This window comes from Anomaloglossus baeobatrachus, chromosome 6 (genome assembly GCF_048569485.1).
Source record: "Anomaloglossus baeobatrachus isolate aAnoBae1 chromosome 6, aAnoBae1.hap1, whole genome shotgun sequence".
Lineage (NCBI taxonomy): Eukaryota > Metazoa > Chordata > Amphibia > Anura > Aromobatidae > Anomaloglossus > Anomaloglossus baeobatrachus.
The window spans coordinates 347,200,605-347,219,615 of record NC_134358.1 but is presented as its reverse complement, the minus strand read 5'-3'; the positions used below and the strand labels follow the sequence as shown (position 1 = coordinate 347,219,615).

The 19,011-nt window shown below is 43.7% G+C and overlaps 1 protein-coding gene across 4 annotated transcripts in view; it reads right to left on the bottom strand.

Moving 5' to 3' along the window:
• TEX10 (testis expressed 10) overlaps positions 1-19,011 on the bottom strand; it is a 1,039,320-nt gene that overhangs the window by 159,256 nt on the left and 861,053 nt on the right. For all 4 annotated transcript variants that reach the window (XM_075314987.1, XM_075314985.1, XM_075314986.1 and 1 more), the window contains one exon: positions 16,939-17,072. In XM_075314987.1, the coding sequence (XP_075171102.1) occupies positions 16,939-17,072 (134 nt within the window). The remainder of the gene's footprint in view (positions 1-16,938; positions 17,073-19,011) is intronic.

The window sequence follows — 19,011 nt, the reverse complement described above, 5'->3', positions numbered from 1 at the left end:
CTGGCCCCCAGCAAGGGAGATGGTCACTCTGCGGCCAGGTAAATGATGTTCAGTGGGAACAATATCTGGGCTGACCAGGGTGATGGAAGATCCAGTGTCTCGAAGTCCCTGAGCCTGTATATCACCAACCTTGACCATCTGAATGTGGCGATGGAGGTTGGCTGGCTTACGGTGTCCGGCCTGTCGTAAAGTGTGGACTGGGTAAACCACTTCCTTAGCTATTGGTGTTTCTCGGGAGTAGCATTCCTCAGGTCTCGTTGGTTCATCTCGGCATATGTTGACTGGTTGGACTAGGAATGGGGGGGCGAGGGTATTCACTTTATAGAAGGGGAATGTAGTGCAGATAGTGACCAGGGCACAAGTAATGAAATTGGGGGTGGTACGGTGGGGGGGGGGAAGGGTTAGGACAGTTAATACAGTAAGCAGGAATAGAGGTACAGAGTCATACGTAACGTGCATGTATACTAATGCCCGAAGCCTCACAAATAAGGTGGAGGAATTAGAATTAATATTGTTGGGAAAAAATGATGATATAGTGGGGATATCAGAGACATGGCTGGATGAGAGCTATGACTAGGCTGTTAATTTACAGGGTTATAGCCTATTCAGGAATGACTGTACAAATAAGTGAGGGGGAGGTGTGTGTCTATATGTAAAATCATCCTTAAAACCCATCCTGCGTGACAACATATGTGAGGGTACTGAGAATGTAGAGTCCCTATGGGTGGAGATAAGGGGGGGGGAGAATGAATAATAAAATACTGATAGGGCTGTGTTATAAGACACTGAATATTATGGAAGAGGAAGAGAATATCCTCATAAAGCAAATTGATAAAGCAGCGAGTCTCGGAGAGGTAATTATTATGGGGGACTTTAACTATTCTGATATTAATTGGGGAACAGAAACTTGCAGTTCCAGCAAAGGAAATAGATTTTTGATAACAATGAAAGATAATTACCTTTCACAAATGGTACAGGACCCCACAAGAGGGGGAGCACTATTAGACCTTGTACTAACCAATAGGCCAGACCGCATATCAAATATACAAGTTGGGGGTTACTTGGGGAATAGTGATCATAAAATAATTTTTCATGTATTCTTTAGTAAGATGTATAGTATAGGGGCTACAAGGACACTAAACTTCAGGAAAGCAAAATTTTAAACGGTTGAGAGAATATCTTAGTGCAATGAACTGGGATGATGTACTAAGTAATAAAAGTACACAAAGCAAATGGGAGACTTTTATGAGCATCCTGAATAGGGCTTGTGCAGAAAATATACCCTATGGGAACAAACATGCTAGAAATAGGAGGAAACCCCTATGGCTAAATAGAGCTGTAAGGAAAGCAATAAAAGAAAAACAGAAAGCCTTAAAAGAATTAAAGAGGAAAGGTAGTGATGAGGCATTATATAATTATAGAAAATTAAATAAAATATGTAAAAAGCTGAGCTGAGCTGCACCAACCCTCTGGAACGCTCTACCCCAAGAAGTTAGGACAAATCACAACTTACTCAGCTTCAGACGCACCCTAAAGACACATCTTTTTAGAGCGGCCTATCACACTCCCTAATCAAATTGAATTCACATAGTCCCTCTACAACTTCTCACAACATAACTCCACATCAAACTCCATAGCACCCAAAGCCCTCTCAGGGCTCTTGCCCACTGGTCCAGGAAACCATTATCTAGCCCCCATTTCCGTGAGATGGCTGGATTGTCATTGTAAATAAACACTTGTACCTTGTCCCTCCCCCCCATCTCATTGTAGATTGTAAGCTCTCACGAGCAGGGTTGTGTTTTGTTTTTTTTTCCCTCTAAATATTGTATTTTCTATAACTGTTACTTGTTTGTATATGATCCTCCTGAATTGTAAAGCGCTGCGGAATATGTTGGCGCTATAGAAATAAAGATTATTATTATTATTATTATTATTAATAAAAAGCAAATTAAGTTAGCTAAGTTTGATACAGAGTGACTCATTGCGAGAGAAAGTAAAAATAATCCTAAAATATTCTTTAACTACATAAACAGTAAAAAACTGAAAAGCGATAGTGTTGGCCCCCTTAAAAATAGTCTTGGTGAAATGGTGGAGGGGGATGGGGATAAAGCCAACCTGCTGAATGACTTTTTTTCTACTGTTTTTATACAAGAAAATGCCATGGCAGATTACATGACCAGTGATACCATAAATTCACCCTTGAATATTACCTGCTTAACCCAGCAGGAAGTACGCCGCCGCCTCAAAATCACTAAGGTTGACAAATCTCCGGGCCCGGATGGCATACACCCCAGAGTACTAAAGGAATTGAGTTCTGTGATAGATAGACCATTATTTTTAATCTTCACAGATTCCTTAATAACAGGGTCGGTACAGCAAGACTGGCGCATAGCAAATGTGGTGCCAATATTCAAAAAGGGGACAAAAACTGAGCCGGGAAATTATAGGCCGGTAAGTTTAACCTCTACGGTTGGTAAAATCCTTGAGGGTTTCTTGACAGATTCTATACTGGAGTATCTCAAGAAAAATAACCTTATGACAGAGTATCAACATGGGTTTATGAGGGATCGATCCTGTCAAACTAATTTGATCAGCTTCTATGAAGAGGTAAGTTCAAGCCTGGACCAGAGAAATGCAGTGGATGTTGTGTACATGGACTTTTCAAAAGCTTTTGATATGGTGCCACACAAAAGGTTGGTACATAAAATGAGAATAATGGGGATAGGGGAAAATATGTGTCACTGGGTTAAAAACTGGCTCAGTGATAGGAAACAAAGGGTGGTTATTAATGGTACGTACTCGGACTAGGTCTCAGTTCATAGTGGGGTACCACAGGGGTCAGTATTGGGCCCGCTTCTTTTCAACATATTAATGACCTTGTTGGGGGCATGCAGAGTAGAATTTCACTATTTGCAGATGATACTAAACACTGCAGGGTAATCAATACAGAGGAGGATAATTTTATATTACAGGGAGATTTATGTAAATTGGAGAATTGGGCTGAGAAGTGGCAATTGAAGTTTAATGTAGATAAATGTAGGGTCAGGCACTTGAATAGAGGAAAAAAAATTTATGATTATGTACTTAATTGTAGAACACTGGGTAAAACAGACACAGAAAAAGACTTGGGTGTATGGGTGGATGGTAAACTTCACTTTAGTGGACAGTGTCAGGCAACTGCTGCCAGGGCTAATAAAATAATGGGATGTATTAAAAGAGGTATAAGTGTTCATGAAAAAAATATAGTTCTACCTCTGTACAAGTCACTAGTGCGACCGCACTTAGAATACTGTGTACAATTCTGGTCACCGATATATAAGAAGAACATAGCTGAACTGGAGAGGGTGCAGAGAAGAGCGACCAAGATTATTAGAGGAATGGGTGGGCTGCAATACCGAGACAGGTTATTAAACTTGGGGTTATTTAGTTTGGAAAAATGAAGGCTTAGGGGGGATCTAATCACAATGTATAAATATATGAGGGGACAGTACAGAGACCTTTCCAAAGATCTTTTTACACCTAGGCCTGCGACTGGAACACGGGGGCATCCGCTACGTCTTGAGGAAAGAAGGTTTAATCATAATCACAGACGAGGATTCTTTACCGTACGAGCAGCGAGACTATGGAACTCTCTGCCGCATGATGTTGTAATGAGTGATTCACTACTAACATTTAAGCAGAGCCTGGACGCCTTTCTTGAAAAATATTAATATTACCAGTTATGTATATTAGATTTTATGACAGGGTGTTGATCCAGGTAACTAGTCTGATTGCCGTATGTGGAGTCAGGAAGGAATTTTTTTCCCCATTGGAACTTGTTTGCCACATTGGGGATTTTTTTGCCTTCCTCTGGATCAATATGTTAGGCTACGGGTTGAACTAGATGGACTTAGAGTCTCCCTTCAACCTTAAAAACTATGATACTATGATGACTGGCAGAAACGCTCCAGGCATGGGGCCCTGACTTTGAAGACACTCTTTGGCTATGTGTCCAAGGTGCCCAAACGTATAACAGCGACATGGGTTAGACAAGTCACTGGCCCTGTTGGTGAACCTTTGTCTTGTTGGAGCTTCTGTGGGGCAATGAGTTAGTCCAGCACGGGAGTCTGGGGGTCACTGGGATCCATGGTTGAGGGACCTCCTGGGATCGGTGGGCCTATTGGGCCTCCAGATGGGTCGCTTGGCTGTAAATTCATCAGCCAATCGCGCTGCTTGCTCTGGGGTGTCGGGCTTCCTGTCAGCTACCCATTCTCGGATTTCCGGGTCCACCTTCTCCAGCAGCTGTTCAAGCACTATCACATCCTGGAGGGCAGCAGCGGCGTGGGCAGCACGTCCATCGAGCCAGCGATTACAGTGTCGTCGGAGTTAACTGCCAAATTCGATGTATGAGACACTCTGGTGAGACATAGTCCGGAACTTAGTGCGATGTCTCTCAGGTGTTATGGTAAAAAGGGCCAACAAAGTATCCTTAATAATTCCGTACTCCAGGCAGTCCTGAGGCCCAAGTGATCGGACAGCCTCCTGGGCCCAGACAGGCAAGCTTGTCCACAAGTATTTGGACCACTCATCTGTTGGCACCTGCTGCATACGCATTAGCACCTTAAAGTTTTGCAAGTGTTCATCTATCTCAGTGCTGGAATCATTAAACACTGGCACGTCCCTGTAACGAAGATGACTTCCTTGCTGGTGGTCTATCCTGGAGGTAGGTGCTGATGGTAAGAAATTGGAACTCCCAACACGAATTGCAGAACTCCAGCCCTCTTTTCTTTGGAAGCTTCAGGCCCCAATGCAGCCAACAATTCCCTGACTCGGTCCGCGTGGGCTTATTTTGTTTCCAGACTATCACTGCATCTAGGATGAAACACACAGTTTACATCCTCTGGTACCACATCGGCGGTGTCCTCATCATCCTCTGCATCATTCTGGGCATCCCAATGGACCAATTTCTGGATCAAGTCTGACCGAGTGTCAGTGTTCCTGTATTCAATCTTTCGCATCTGGCACAGATCCTGTAGCACACATTTACTGCTGTGGTCGTAACTCCTCTCTGGTCCTTGTCCCATGGCTGAGCTGGTGGGGTTGGACATGGCAGCGTCCGAAACCTGAATGCCTCCCTTATGGCCTTCTGCGTATGCTTATGTGCCTCCCTGGTTGTTGAGCCTTGGACGTTGTCCGCAAACACCAGCCCTCTGCAGCTCCCCTGGGTAAACCAGGCTGAGTAGTATCCCCCCGCTGCCACCAATTGTGGAGACACGGGGCTCAGTGGGTGCTCTCGTCCGCTGGCCCGGCCGTCTTTAGAAAGACAGCATGGCCTAGGGCTCATCCCAACTGAACGCCCGATCTCCGTAACCGTGGGCGGAAAACTACTCAGACAACACAGGGTGAGGGAATCACAATATTAAGACTTTATTGGATCCCCAAACAATTAACGGCACATAACACATAACCAGCAAAACACACAAATGTAACAGGCAACAGAGTCTCACCCTTCCGCTGGCTCACCAGGGATTAGAATGTCCGTGTCTCAGAGCTTCCAGGGCTATTTACTCCAATCCAGCAGCACCCCGCTTTCGGCGGGCACCCACCAAGAAAGGAATAACGCCAGATTTAGGAAGCTGGCTGAGGACTGCAAAGTCTGTAGTCAGATGACTGGATTGTCCCAAGCTGGATTCCTTCCTTAGGTAGTCCTTGGTATCACAGTCGAATCCTTGCATTCAATGCTGAAGTCCATATAGTGTTATAATCCAGGTTATGGCTTGCCAATCGGATCCGCAGGTCCCAGATTGGTAAGCAAGTAGCAAGAGTCTCTCTGGGCAATGGACAGTCCTTCTTATACCCCTGAGCTCTCCATTCAGACCATTTGGGGTCTTCACGATTGGTGGATAAGACTGGGCTCTTATTGGCTAGATTTCAAGCCGTATACAGAATATTCCAGTAATAATGGTCAATGGCAGAGACGAGGAAGAGACAGCTAAGTTACATCGCATCCAGCAAACACATCTTAATACAATGAGTGCCTGGCCTTCAGTGGCCAAACAATTACATGAGTCAACAAAAACTTCACTACTAAACTCCCAAGAGTCTTGTAGAACAATGAAAGCTTATCCCCCATCTATAAACAAACTATTTTCATGTCTGGCGGAATTTTAAGAAAGTTAACCCATGCTAGGCATTGAGAGTCCATGTCACAATAAGTGGTTAATGACAGCTCACAGCTGCCACTAAACCCTGGATTTGTAATGGAATGTGTCTATGAGACCCTGCCATTACTAATACCGTAAGTGAAAAGAAAAACACAGACATCGAAAAAATCCTTTACTTGAAATAAAATACAAAACACCTTCCTTCTCCAAATTATTAACCCCAAACATCTTGCTTCGATGTAATCCACATGATTACATGGACACTAGTTATCCGGTACGGATCCAAACTTTACAATTAGGGTTCATCCATCACTAGTGCAAACCAGTAATACACAAGGCAGAGGGGCTGTGCATTTTTCCGAGACCAGAACGACTGCCCTCACTATCTGCTGTGTAGATTTTTAATGCCCAAAATAGGGGCGCTAGGCATTCTCCTGAAGCACCTGATGGACTATCCACCCAGTTGGTTTGGAAACCAAGTCAGAGGGGCTGGACATTCTTCTGAGAAACCTGAACAACTGCCCTCACCCCAGGCTGTGCAGACTTTTAATGCACAAAGTAGGGCAGTTAGGTATTCTTTTGAGAAAAGCAAAAAAGGAGAACACTGGGAGCATTAAATGGCTTAACCCCTTCACGACCGCGGGCCGTAAAATTACGTCCTATTTTAACGTGACTTAACGACCAGGGACGTAATTTTACGGCCTAAACTTCATTTGATTGCCGTGGCCATAGCAACGGCTTTCAAATGATGTCCCCCTGCTGTTTCTTACAGCAGGGGACCTTTGCTTGACCCCAGGGGGGGCGGCATCGCCACCCCCTATCGACGATCGATGTGATTGGCTGTTCAAATCTGAACCGCCAACCACATCGATCGCACTAATTTCGGCAAAAATAATGCCCGAATTAGTGCGATCCTGTGAGATCCAGCTATGAGATGCCGCAGCTGCTGCAGCATACCATAGGTGGACCTCAAACATGCCGCCCCCAGCCCCTGCAGCACTGATTGGAGCGATCGTGCTATGACGCGCAATCGCTCCAATCAGTGTGCAGTGGGGCGGTCTGATCTGCCGGTGGCCGCCCTCCCCAGGCCTGTGCTGGCCTGCGAGCCCTCCCCCAACATACTTACGGTACCTACGTACTTGTGGTACCACGCCACTGCTGCTGCTGCCGCCGCCGCTGAGGTCACCGCTGCCGCTGCACGTGAGTACTGTGCTCACTTTGCAGCCCGTGCGCGCTCCCGTGGTGCCCCTGCGCGCTGCTGTGGTAGCCCCTGCCGTGCCCCCCCGCGATTTGGTCCCCCCAACCCCCCCCCCCCCACATCCCGATCTGCTCCCCCCGCGATCTGACTGCCTCCCCCATTATCTCTATTCTGCTTCTGCAGCTCCCTCTCCGGTCTCCCCCTCTGCTCTCCCCCCTCCCCCTCTGCTCTCCCCCCTCCCCCTCTGCTCTCCCCCCTCCCCCTCTGCTCTCCCCCCCCCTCTGCTCTCATCCCCCCCTCTGCTCTCACCCCCCCCTCTCCCCCTCTGCTCTCCCCCGACGTCCTCTTACCTGTCTTCACCGGCCTGATCACATCTGCGTCCATCGCTGGGTCCTTCCTGGGCATTCTGCTGATCTGCCTGCTGCTCCTGTAAAGCTGTCCATCTCTCTGCCATCTGTTCCTCTGCAGCTCTTCTGGTCAGTGTTCCTCCTGCTAGTCCTCTGGGTACTGTGAGTATAACTTTTTTTTTTTTTTCCGTATCCCCTGTCCATTTTTACACCTCATCCGTCCGTGCGTCCTGCCAAGCGCTGATCAGGGATGCAGATAACGGATCGGCATCCCTGCTCAATTTTTGGCGTGACTTTTTTTTTCGTATCCCCGACGCTTTTTGTATCGCATCCGTCCGTGCGTCCCGCCAAGCGCTGATCAGGGATGCAGATAACTGATCTGCATCCGTGGTCAGTTTTTGGCGTGACTTTTTTCCGTATTCACGACGCTTTTTGTATCACATCCGTCCGTGCGCCCCGCCGAGCGCTGATTAGGGATGCAGATAACGGATCGGCATCCCTGCTCAATTTTTGGCGTGACTTTTTTCCGTATTTGCGACGCTTTTTGTATCGCATCCGTCCGTGCATCCCGCCAAGCGCTGATCAGGGATGCACATAACATATCTGCATCCATGGTCAATTTTTGGCGTGACTTTTTTTTTTTACGTATCCCCGACGCTTTTTTTATCGCATCCGACCGTGCGTCCTGCAGCGGCCGATCAGTGCACTGCGTCTGTGCGTTTGAAAAGTCAAATGGCGCTCCTTCTCTTCTGAGCCCCGCCATGCGCTCAAACAATTACTTTCCACCACATATGAGGTATCTGCGTACTCAGGAGAAATTGCACAATACGTTTTATGGTGCATTTTTTCCTGATAGCCTTGTGAAAAAAAAAGCTACCTAGTTGAAGCAACCGTTTTGTGGTAAAAAAATTTTTTTTCTTTTCACGGCTCAACGCTATAAACTTCTGTGAAGCCCCCAGGTGTTCAAAGTGCTCACCAAACATCTAGAAAAATTATTTGAGGGCTCGTTTCCAAAATGGTGTCACTTGTGGGGGATCTCCACTGTTTAGGCACCATAGGGGGTCTCCAAACGTGACATGGCGTCCGCTAATGATTCCAACCAATTTTGCTGTCAAATGGCGCTCCTTCTCTTCTGAGCCCCGCCATGCGCCCAAACAATTACTTTCCACCACATATGAGGTATCTGTGTACTCAGGAGAAAATGCACAATACATTTTATGGTGCATTTTTTCCTGTTACCCTTGTGAAAAAAAAAGCTACCTAATTGAAGCAACCGTTTTGTGATAAAAAAATTTTTTTTTTCTTTTCACGGCTCAACGCTATAAACTTCTGTGAAGCCCCCAGGGGTTCAAAGTGCTCACCAAACATCTAGAAAAATTATTTGAGGGCTCTAGTTTCCAAAATGGGGTCACTTGTGGGGGAGCTCCATTGTTTAGGCACCTCAGGGGGTCTTCAAACCTGACATGGCGTCCGCTAATGAGTGCAGCTAATTTTGCATTTAAATGGCGCTCCTTGCCTTCCGAGCACTGCCGTGTGTCCAAACATTTGATTTCCACCACATATGAGGTATCTGCGTACTCAGGAGAAAATGGACAATATATTTTATGTTGCATTTTTTCCCGATACCCTTGTGAAAAAAAAAGCTACCTAGTTGAAGCAACAGTTTTGTGGTAAAAAAAATTTTTTTTCTTTTCACGGCTCAACGTTATAAACTTCTGTGAAGCCCCCAGGTGTTCAAAGTGCTCATCAAACATCTAGAAAAAATATTTGAGGGCTCTAGTTTCCAAAATGGGGTCACTTGTGGGGGAGCTCCATTGTTTAGGCACCTCAGGGGGTCTTCAAACCCGACATGGCGTCCGCTAATTAGTGCAGCTAATTTTGCGTTCAAAAATTCAAATGGCGCTCCTTGCCTTTTGAACACTGCCGTGTGTCCAAACATTTGATTTCCACCACATATGAGGTATCTGCGTACTCAGGAGAAAATGGACAATACATTTTATGTTGCATTTTTTCCCGATACCCTTGTGAAAAAAAAAGCTACCTAGTTGAAGCAACAGTTTTGTGGTAAAAAAATTTTTTTTTCTTTTCACGGCTCAACGTTATAAACTTCTGTGAAGCCCCCAGGTGTTCAAAGTGCTCATCAAACATCTAGAAAAAATATTTGAGGGCTCTAGTTTCCAAAATGGGGTCACTTGTGGGGGAGCTCCATTGTTTAGGCACCTCAGGGGGTCTTCAAACCCGACATGGCGTCCGCTAATGAGTGCATCTAATTTTGCGTTCAAAAATTCAAATGGCGCTCCTTCCCTTCCGAGCTCCGCTGTGCACCCAAACAATTGATTTTTACCACATATGGGGTATCAGCGTACTCAGGAGAAAATGGACAATAAATTGTAGGGTGCACTTTCTCTTTTCTCCCTTGTGAAAATTAAAATTTTATGGCTAAAGTAACATTTTTGTGTTAAAAAGTAAAATTTTCATTTTTTCCTTCCACATTGCTTTGGTTCCTGTGAAGCACCTAAAGGGTTAATAAACTTTTTGGATGTGGTTTTGAGCAGTGTGAGGGGTGCAGATTTTAGAATGGGCTCACTTTTGGGTATTTTCTGTCACCTAGGTCTCTCAAAGTCACCTCAAATGTGATGTGGTCCCTAAAAAAAATTATTTTCTAAATTTTGTTGGAAAAATGAGAAATTGCTGATGAACTTCGACCCCTTCTAACTTCCTAACGAAAAAAAATTTTGTTTCGAAAATTGCGCTGATGTAAAGTAGACAAGTGGGAAATGTTATTTAGTAACTATTTTGTATGACATATCTCTCAGATTTATGGGCATAAATTTTCAAAGTTTGAAAATTGCGAAATTTTCAAAATTTTTGCAAAATTTCCTAAATTTTCACAAATAAACGCAAAAAATATCGGCTTAAATTTACCACTAACATGAAGTCCAATATGTCACGAAAAAACAATCTCAGAATCGCCAGGATCCGTTGAAGCGTTCCAGAGTTATAACCTGTCAAAGTGACACTGGTCAGAAATGCAAAAAATGGCCCGGTCATTAGGGTGTTTTAGTGGCCGGGGGTGAAGGGGTTAAAGTGCAGATATTTTTATTAATCAAAAAAGTGTAGAGATTATTAAAAAAACAAACATTAAAAACAAGGTGCTACACGATGCTACAAGGAAAGGGGCATTAACCATCCCAAGGTAAGCAGACAAGTGTTCTGTATTGGGAAATCTAGAGAAGACAACCAATTTAAAGACAAAGGGGAAATGGAACATTAAATAAACTATTTAGACAAGGTCATCACACCAAATAACAGAAATAATACTGCCTACAACAGACACAATAGAACGCATTCTTCTAAATAGAGTCCCCAAAAATAATAATGGAGTCTTACCCATGGAAAAAGTAGCCCCCATAATGTGCCGCTCACTGCCTAAGTGGGTCTCCGACGCACGTTTTGCGATACTACATAACCGCTTAGTCAGGGAGAGCTAAAAAAAAGTCCGCATTCCAGGACCTTAAATCCCTGGTCATGTGACTGGATTGGAAGTTGTGCAAAAGAACCTGGCTGCTCCTACAGCCAATACAGAGTCGTGAATCGGTGCATGCGCGCTGCATGTTCAGTACCCAGGAACGCCCACCCCGGCCATCAAGACAATAGACTGGACAGTGCAGACGGCACCGATGGTAACCAAGGGCACCGCACATACCCCCATTCCCATAAAGATGCAGGAGAAAACACCGCAGACAGGCAGCATGCAGGCACACAGGTGGTCAGGAGAAGCTAAGATGTAGATGTTACTCAGGGTCTGGCTGGCACAATTCAGCCTGGGGGGCAATCACAAAGCAGTGGCCCTCAAGTTGCGGCAGCCCACCATTGGACTGTTCATCTCTGGCCGCTGCATTAAAGCAGCAGTAACAGGCTTTATGAACAGGCTGGTGCATATATATATATATATATATTGCTTATTGCGTATATAGATACCGCAACAGAACCAAGATGACTACATAGATATGGGAACTGCAAGGAGCTTACTACAGAGATATGGGAACAGAACCGAGCTTACTACAGAGATAAGGGAGCAGAACTGAGTTTACTACAGAGATAAGGGAGTGGAACTGAGCTTACTACAGAGATAAGGGAGCGGAACCGAGCTTACTACAGAGATAAGGGAGCAGAACCGAGCTTACTACATAGATACGGAAATAGAACCGAGCTTAGTGTATCAATAAAGGAATACAATCTTACTTACTCAGTCATCTACATAAAAACAGCAACAGAACCAGCAACAAAATCAAGCCTCCTACAAAAATACAGGAACAGCATACACATAGTACCAGAACTAAGCTTACTGCTCAAATATGATACCATAACTGACCTTACTATATAGATATGGGAGCAAAACCATGCTTACTACATAGATACAGTACCCAGTTAACTACATATACAAAAAATACAAAGCTTCTCCTATATTTTCAATGTTAAACACATACAGCAAACTGATGGCACACAGGCTAAACACTGATGCCATCCGTGTGTTGCACGTGTTTTTCACGGCCCCATAGTCTTCTATTGACCATTATCATCTGTGCTGCAGTAAAAAAAAAACAGACATCTCCATGTGACCACATGGACACACGGTCTGTGTAAATACACGTACATGCGAGCAGCACCATAAGTTATAATGGGTATATGTAGTAAATAAACAGATACAACACGTACAGTAACATGGACATGTGAAGGAGGCCTTAAGGTGACATAGTTACGTCACAGTGCAGGAAGGTGTTAATTTCAGTTGTCTTTTCATAAACATGGAAAAACAAATGAAAGTCCCTAACACATATGTGAACGGGCCCATGCCCACAATAGGTGTCAGCAGCGTTTTGGACGGATTTATAGAAATCTCCGGCCCCTGTGCTTCTTTTAGACTCTCCATAGATTGACCTGTAGCGCGAGTTTCTGAGCTGCAGCTTGTGAATTTATTGTAAGAGATGATAGTGCTCTGAGCAGGAGAATACAATAAATATCCACTGTCAGTGACCCTGATATTGGACACAGACAGTGCGTCTCTGCTAGAGAAAGTACACTGCGTACAGACCGCGAGGAAGCCTGATGGTGGGCACTCACCCTTAAAGATTAGATATACACATACACCATAACACTATAAGGGCATGTGGCCATGGTCCAGACATGCTGCGTCCTGGAGGCAACGTATCCTCTCTTGCGGGGCTGCGAGTGCTCTCCAAAGGCACTGCAGCTGCCTGAGCCAACAGTCGGGGTTCAGGCCTCTGCGGTCGTATTCTCTGTTCTCCCTGCGGAGAATACTCGCATCTCCTCAGCAATAAATTGACATGCTGATGCATGGGATACACGCCACAGGTCAGTTTTCACTGCAGGCCGGGCAGTACCTGCAGTGGGCATGGTATTTTTAGAAATCCATCCACTGTGCTTGTATTGTACAACACAGCGTTTTAGATGCAGTGAAAACACTGTGTCCAAAACCTTGTGAACTCTGATCATGCTCACATACCCTTACATACACGCATCATACACACATACATAGAATCTCACAAACACGGACATGCAAACATACAGTACAGACGTACACCCACATGGCGTACAGACATGTACACAGATTTATTCACATTAAGCATATACATAATAAAGACAATCACAAACATATAAACATACACATACATAAATAGGCATACACAATCCTATACACACAGACATGCACACATACTGGGGGGCTTTTACTTTTGATAACTGAGGACAACACTTCTCTTGCCCCCTGTGTGGCCCTCATACTTGTTTGATGCTCCTCTTTGGTGGGGAGGCAGCGCGCGCTGCCACCAGGAATTTCAGGGCTGCATACTGGCAATATTTTCAGGCCCCTTGAGACTCCGCCCAAGTTCCACCCCAGCTGTGCCTTCACCCCTCAAACCCTCCACAGTCTCACTACCATTCTTGGAAAAACTCCACTTCCATCTTTGTCCTCCTTCTTCTGAAGTCAGGGTGCATGACGTGTCCTTCATCATGCACACTAGCGCATTGAGGTCCTGCGCAGGCGCACTTTGATCTGCCCTGCCCTCAGCAGATCAAAGAATTGTAGTGCGCCTGCGTAGGACCTCAATGCCGGCTAGTGTGCATGACGTAGGACGCGTCATGTAACCCGACTTCAGAATAAGGACTAAGATGGCCGACAGAGGAGGCGTGGCACCCGGAGAACGGAGCCACCCCTTTGACCAGTCTGCACCGTACCAACCGTTTAGGTAAGAATTATAAAGTTATTTTTATGTTCTACACAGCGGCCTGGGCTCTTATATACAGCATGTTAGAATGCTGTATATAATAGCTCTCTGGTGGTGGCCGCAGCTTATAGTCGCCAAATCTGGTGACAGGTTCCCTTTAACGGCTGTTCGGCTCAGCTATGCAGCGCAGTCGTCATTTTGACAGTCTGAAAAAAGCTGCATGCAGCATGTTTTTGGGTTATCAAAATGACAAGTCCTGATGGAATTATCAGCCATATGCGTATTTATATATAATAAAGAGTATACAGGCTATATATACTGCACATAATATAGAGGCTGCTGGCTCTATACAGTGCGTATGAAAAGTATTCTTGTTTAATAAATTTGCAAAATGTCTACATTTATGTTTTCTGTCAGGATGGATGGGGGATGGGGTGCAGAGTGTACATTAATGAGAATTTACCAAATGGCTGCAATGAAACAAAGAGGGAAAAATGTAAAGGGGTCTGAAAAGTTTCCGTAGCCACTGATTATAATATGGGGGCTGTATATAGCGTATTCACCGCACTATACTGTACACACACATCCACACTATATGCATATAGTATTGTGAGGTAGCAGCGTTGTTTGGGCAAAAACGTGAGGCAGTGAGGCAGCAGCGTGTTCACACCAACAGTCTATTTATTGTTGCAGCATAAATAGATCCAATTTCCCACAGTCAAAGTCTCTTCCGGATCACAGCCGGTGCATATAGACAAATTCTTTGCATCAAAAAGTCTTGTTACCTTAGGACCCCGATAACCGCAGGGATCTGTGTAAGGTTCTCCTAGGCTCACACTCTTGGCCTGTGTTCACTCCACACAGAGCCAGCCCAGCTCACACGGCATGTGTTAGCTTCACCAAGCCTGGCTCTCAACTGAGACACACCCTGCTGTGCTCTGCATGATTTAAACGAAAATGCCGGACATGAGGATTGCTACAAAACCTGGACTGGGAGGAGGGATCTGTCTCCCTGTTACCCTTTGTGCTATACTCCCAGTAATAGCTATAGCAAACTCAGAGGGTTTCCAGACACATTCTGGGGGACACATAGCGGTCTTCAAATATTACCCCTGTCACTGCCTCACAGTATATACAGACATAATGCAGACTGTAGTGTGCTCCTGTATATACAGTATGGTGCTATGTATGAGCCGAGAGAAAGACACACCCAGATTATACTCACGAGCCGCGAACGGCTCAGACGCTGAAGACACAAGGTTCAAAAGCAGTCCTGGTGCTCGGGACTGATTGGAGGATCCTCTCTCCTCGCGGTGACATCCTTCATCTTCTGCGACGGTCCCGTTTGTACTGCCTCCTTAGCGCATGAACTGTACAAACTTCACAATAATGATCAGATGAATAGAGGGCGGCCAGCAGCGTCAGTCGTCACTGATGATGTCACAAACGGCCACACCCCTCTTCGGGGGCCATTCTTTTAAGTAGCTGTGGCTATGGACTGTCCGCACCTTCCTGTGTGGACTGGTAAAACAGAATGGAAGGGACTGGGCATTTTCCTGAGAGACCTGATGGAATATCCATCCCTGCTGTGCCCACTAGTAAAACATAATGCAAGGGGATGGACAATTTGCTGAGAGCCCTGAAGAACTGCCCTCGCCCTCTGCTGTACAGCTTAGTAATGCACAAAGCAGGGGTGCTAGGCATTTTCCAGAAAGACTTGATTGCTCATGTTTCTGATGTACATACAAGTAATAAACAAAGCAAAGAGCTGGGCATTTGCCCGCTAGTCCTGATGGACTGCCCTCTCCCTCTTCTGTGCAGATTAGTAATGCTCAAACCAGGGGTACTAGGCATTCTCCTGAGAGAATAAAAAAATGGCATAGGGTCACTCCATATTATGATACCTAGCACAGATAAAGCATACAGTTACAGGTTGCAGCCCACAGCTGTGCGCTTATCTTGGCTGTGTATCAAAATAAAAGGAACCACACGCTGCTTTTTTTATTTAAATAAATGATTTAAAAAAAAAAAACCAGCAAGCAGTCCCTACCAATTTTGATACCTAGCCATGATAAAGCCTGACAGCTGAGGTCTGGTATTCTCAGGCTGGAGAGACCCATGGTTATTGGGCGCCCCAGCCTTAAAATAGTAGCCTGCAGCCGCCCAAGATTGCCGCATCTATTAGATGGGACAATCTCAGCACTTTACAAGGCTCTTCTCGATTGTCCTGGTGTGGTAGCAATCGGGGTAATAAGAGCTTAATGGCAGTTCACAGCTGCCATTAAGCCCTAGATTAGTAATTGGAAAACCCCAATTACTAATCTGTAGGTGAAAAAAATAATTATAAACATTGAAAAAGTCCTTTATTTGAAATAAAAGACAAAAACGCACCCTCTCACCACTTTATTAACCCCAAAACACCCCTTCAGGTACCTTATAATCCGCGTGGTTCCGGACTATTACAGTCCGGGTCCACTCATCACTAGTGTTCACACATTAACTTGAGGGCATAGGCATTCTCTGGAGAGACCTGATTGACTATTCATTCTCCCCTCAGTAATATGCAAGTTAAAAGGGCTGGGTACTCTGATGATAGACCTTATGGAGTAGCTGGCCCCTTGCATTGCAGACTAGTAATACACAAGGCAGAAAAATCCACTTTCCTCTGCTGTACATTTTAGTAATACACAAAGTAGAGCGGTCTGGAAATTCTCTTGAGACAACTGCCTTGCAGACCAGTAATTCAAGGGGGTCTCCCTATTAACCTGAGAGACCTAATGAACTACCCACCCCACTTGCTGTATAAATTGGTAAAGCACAAACCAAAGTGGCTAGGCATTCTCCACAGAGACATGGTGGCACTGCCTGTTGTCCTGCTATGCAGATTAGTAATTAGCTATCTATTTAACTAACTTAAGTTGTTTAAAAGTACAAACATATTTTGAAATAAAAATGAATTGTGCATCTTTTTTTTTTTTACAGACAATAATAAATTATACTACCTGCATGATTTTCCTGTGATGTGTAAAAAATTGTTGATCTGTCAAAAAAAGAGTGATTGGCGATATTCCGGTACAGCTCACTTTAGAAGTTATTTTATTGCTTTGCATCCATGACAGCTGTTCAGCAGAAAATCCTTTAAAAGATGAATAAAAATAAATAGCAATATGTCATCAGACTGGATTTCTTTGTACAATACATATCATGAAATATATAATAAAATATGCATCTGAATAAATTGGAAATAGTTCTGCTTTCATTGAAAGCTGTGAGAAAATGATTTTAGTATTTCACTGCACAGTCTAAAAAGATTCTTCAGGAACGTTCCATGTACATTAAGAACTCCATGCAACCACACTATTTGCCCAAGCAGTTGAACCTCTAAACTAAAGACTAATTAAAAAATAACTTTTTATTATTTCTTAATTTGTAAATATATAAAAGGGTGTACAAATCATAGAGGATAAATACACTAAGTGCTGTGATATAAAGTCTACCTGTGAATATATCAATTTTGACAAATAGGTACGATATCCTAAAGGTGTATAAGGTTCTACCTAAATACAAACCGATGGTATTAGGAGTATTCACAGAGATAATCATTGCAGTAGCTATTAAAAGTAAGATTTTTGCCACCCCAACATGTTTCACCGACTGGCGTTATCAGGGTAATGAGGCTCAATTGAATTAATGAGGTAAACCGACCTAATAAAGACTTTGCTGTGACATCATAGTGATGTGGCTCAATAAAATTGCAACTACTATGACAGCTATTCACATGGCTTTTTATTGTGATACTATCTTGCCAATAGTGAAAAAGAAAATAAGAGGGCCTTCACAATAGATGAACATTATGTTAAACCTATCAAAAAGTGTCACTATTTTAGACATAGTTCTTACCTTCATCATGGCTTTCTCACCAATAAGGTTCCTAGTCATAAAAGCCTTGTACTGAGACTACCTATTACAGATTATTGTGCATTATTTGCACGTATCCTTATCATTTTCTTCTGAAAAACTATTGTCACATCATACATTTTTCAGTGATAAGAGTTTGAAGAAATAGTGCTTATGTCACTGGATATAGTCTCAGGCAAATATCAAAGTACTACTGCGCATGTCTTCAGACAATTTCAGGAGAATTTAATTAACTTTAATTAGGTGTGTATTACAATAGGGTTGTTGGTAAACTCCATTTAATTGTTCAATTACCGAGTATGACAGGTTTTCTCTTGCTAACTAATAATGATAACTTGCTTTTAGAGGCTACACAAGAATTTTCTAAGTTGGAAGCTGTCTCATCACAGCGTGATATAAATACATCTTTCCACAATTTATTTAGAATTTTTAAGCAGCAAACAAGAGCTTGCTGAGAAAAAGCAAGTTTGGAGACCTATCTTGAGAAGAAAAAAAAAGTATACAGAGGCTTAAGAATCCAAATTGTCTCTAATGCCCATAGGAAAGATGTAAATTTTATTAAAGACTGGGAGCAGCTATTAAAGGAGAACTCATTGCGGATGATGAACTATCTCCTAGATTATGAGAAACAAAGTCTAATGAAGGTGGATGAAGAGTTGGAAATATAAATTAATATAAAAAAGTTCTCTACACAACCATATTTCATTAACCTAGAGTTGAATTTAAAAAGATGCATTGAGGGAATTAAAAAATAAATGATAGAACAAAAACACTGTAAACATACGTGATTTGAGTGATTTTGAAACAGGCCAAATATATACCTTTAAAAGTAGATCTGTTAGACATAATAAATCATACCACTTGGATTTTTCTGACACAGATATATTTGAGTAAGAAAGTTCTTTTAGTTGGGTCCCAAGGATTAGAAATGCAAGAATGGTCAAAATAGCAATTTTAATCCTTCGGGGTATGTGCACACGTAGGTTTGTGTGCGGATTTTCTGCACACAAAACTGCAAGTTTTAGAAGGAAAAAAAAACAGCAGAAAAAAAACGCACTTTTTATTGCATTTTTTCACATGCGTTTTTTTTTTTGTCATGGCGATCGTGGGGGTTCAGGCACCATACCCCCGCGATCACTGCCAGATCTCTAGCTGAA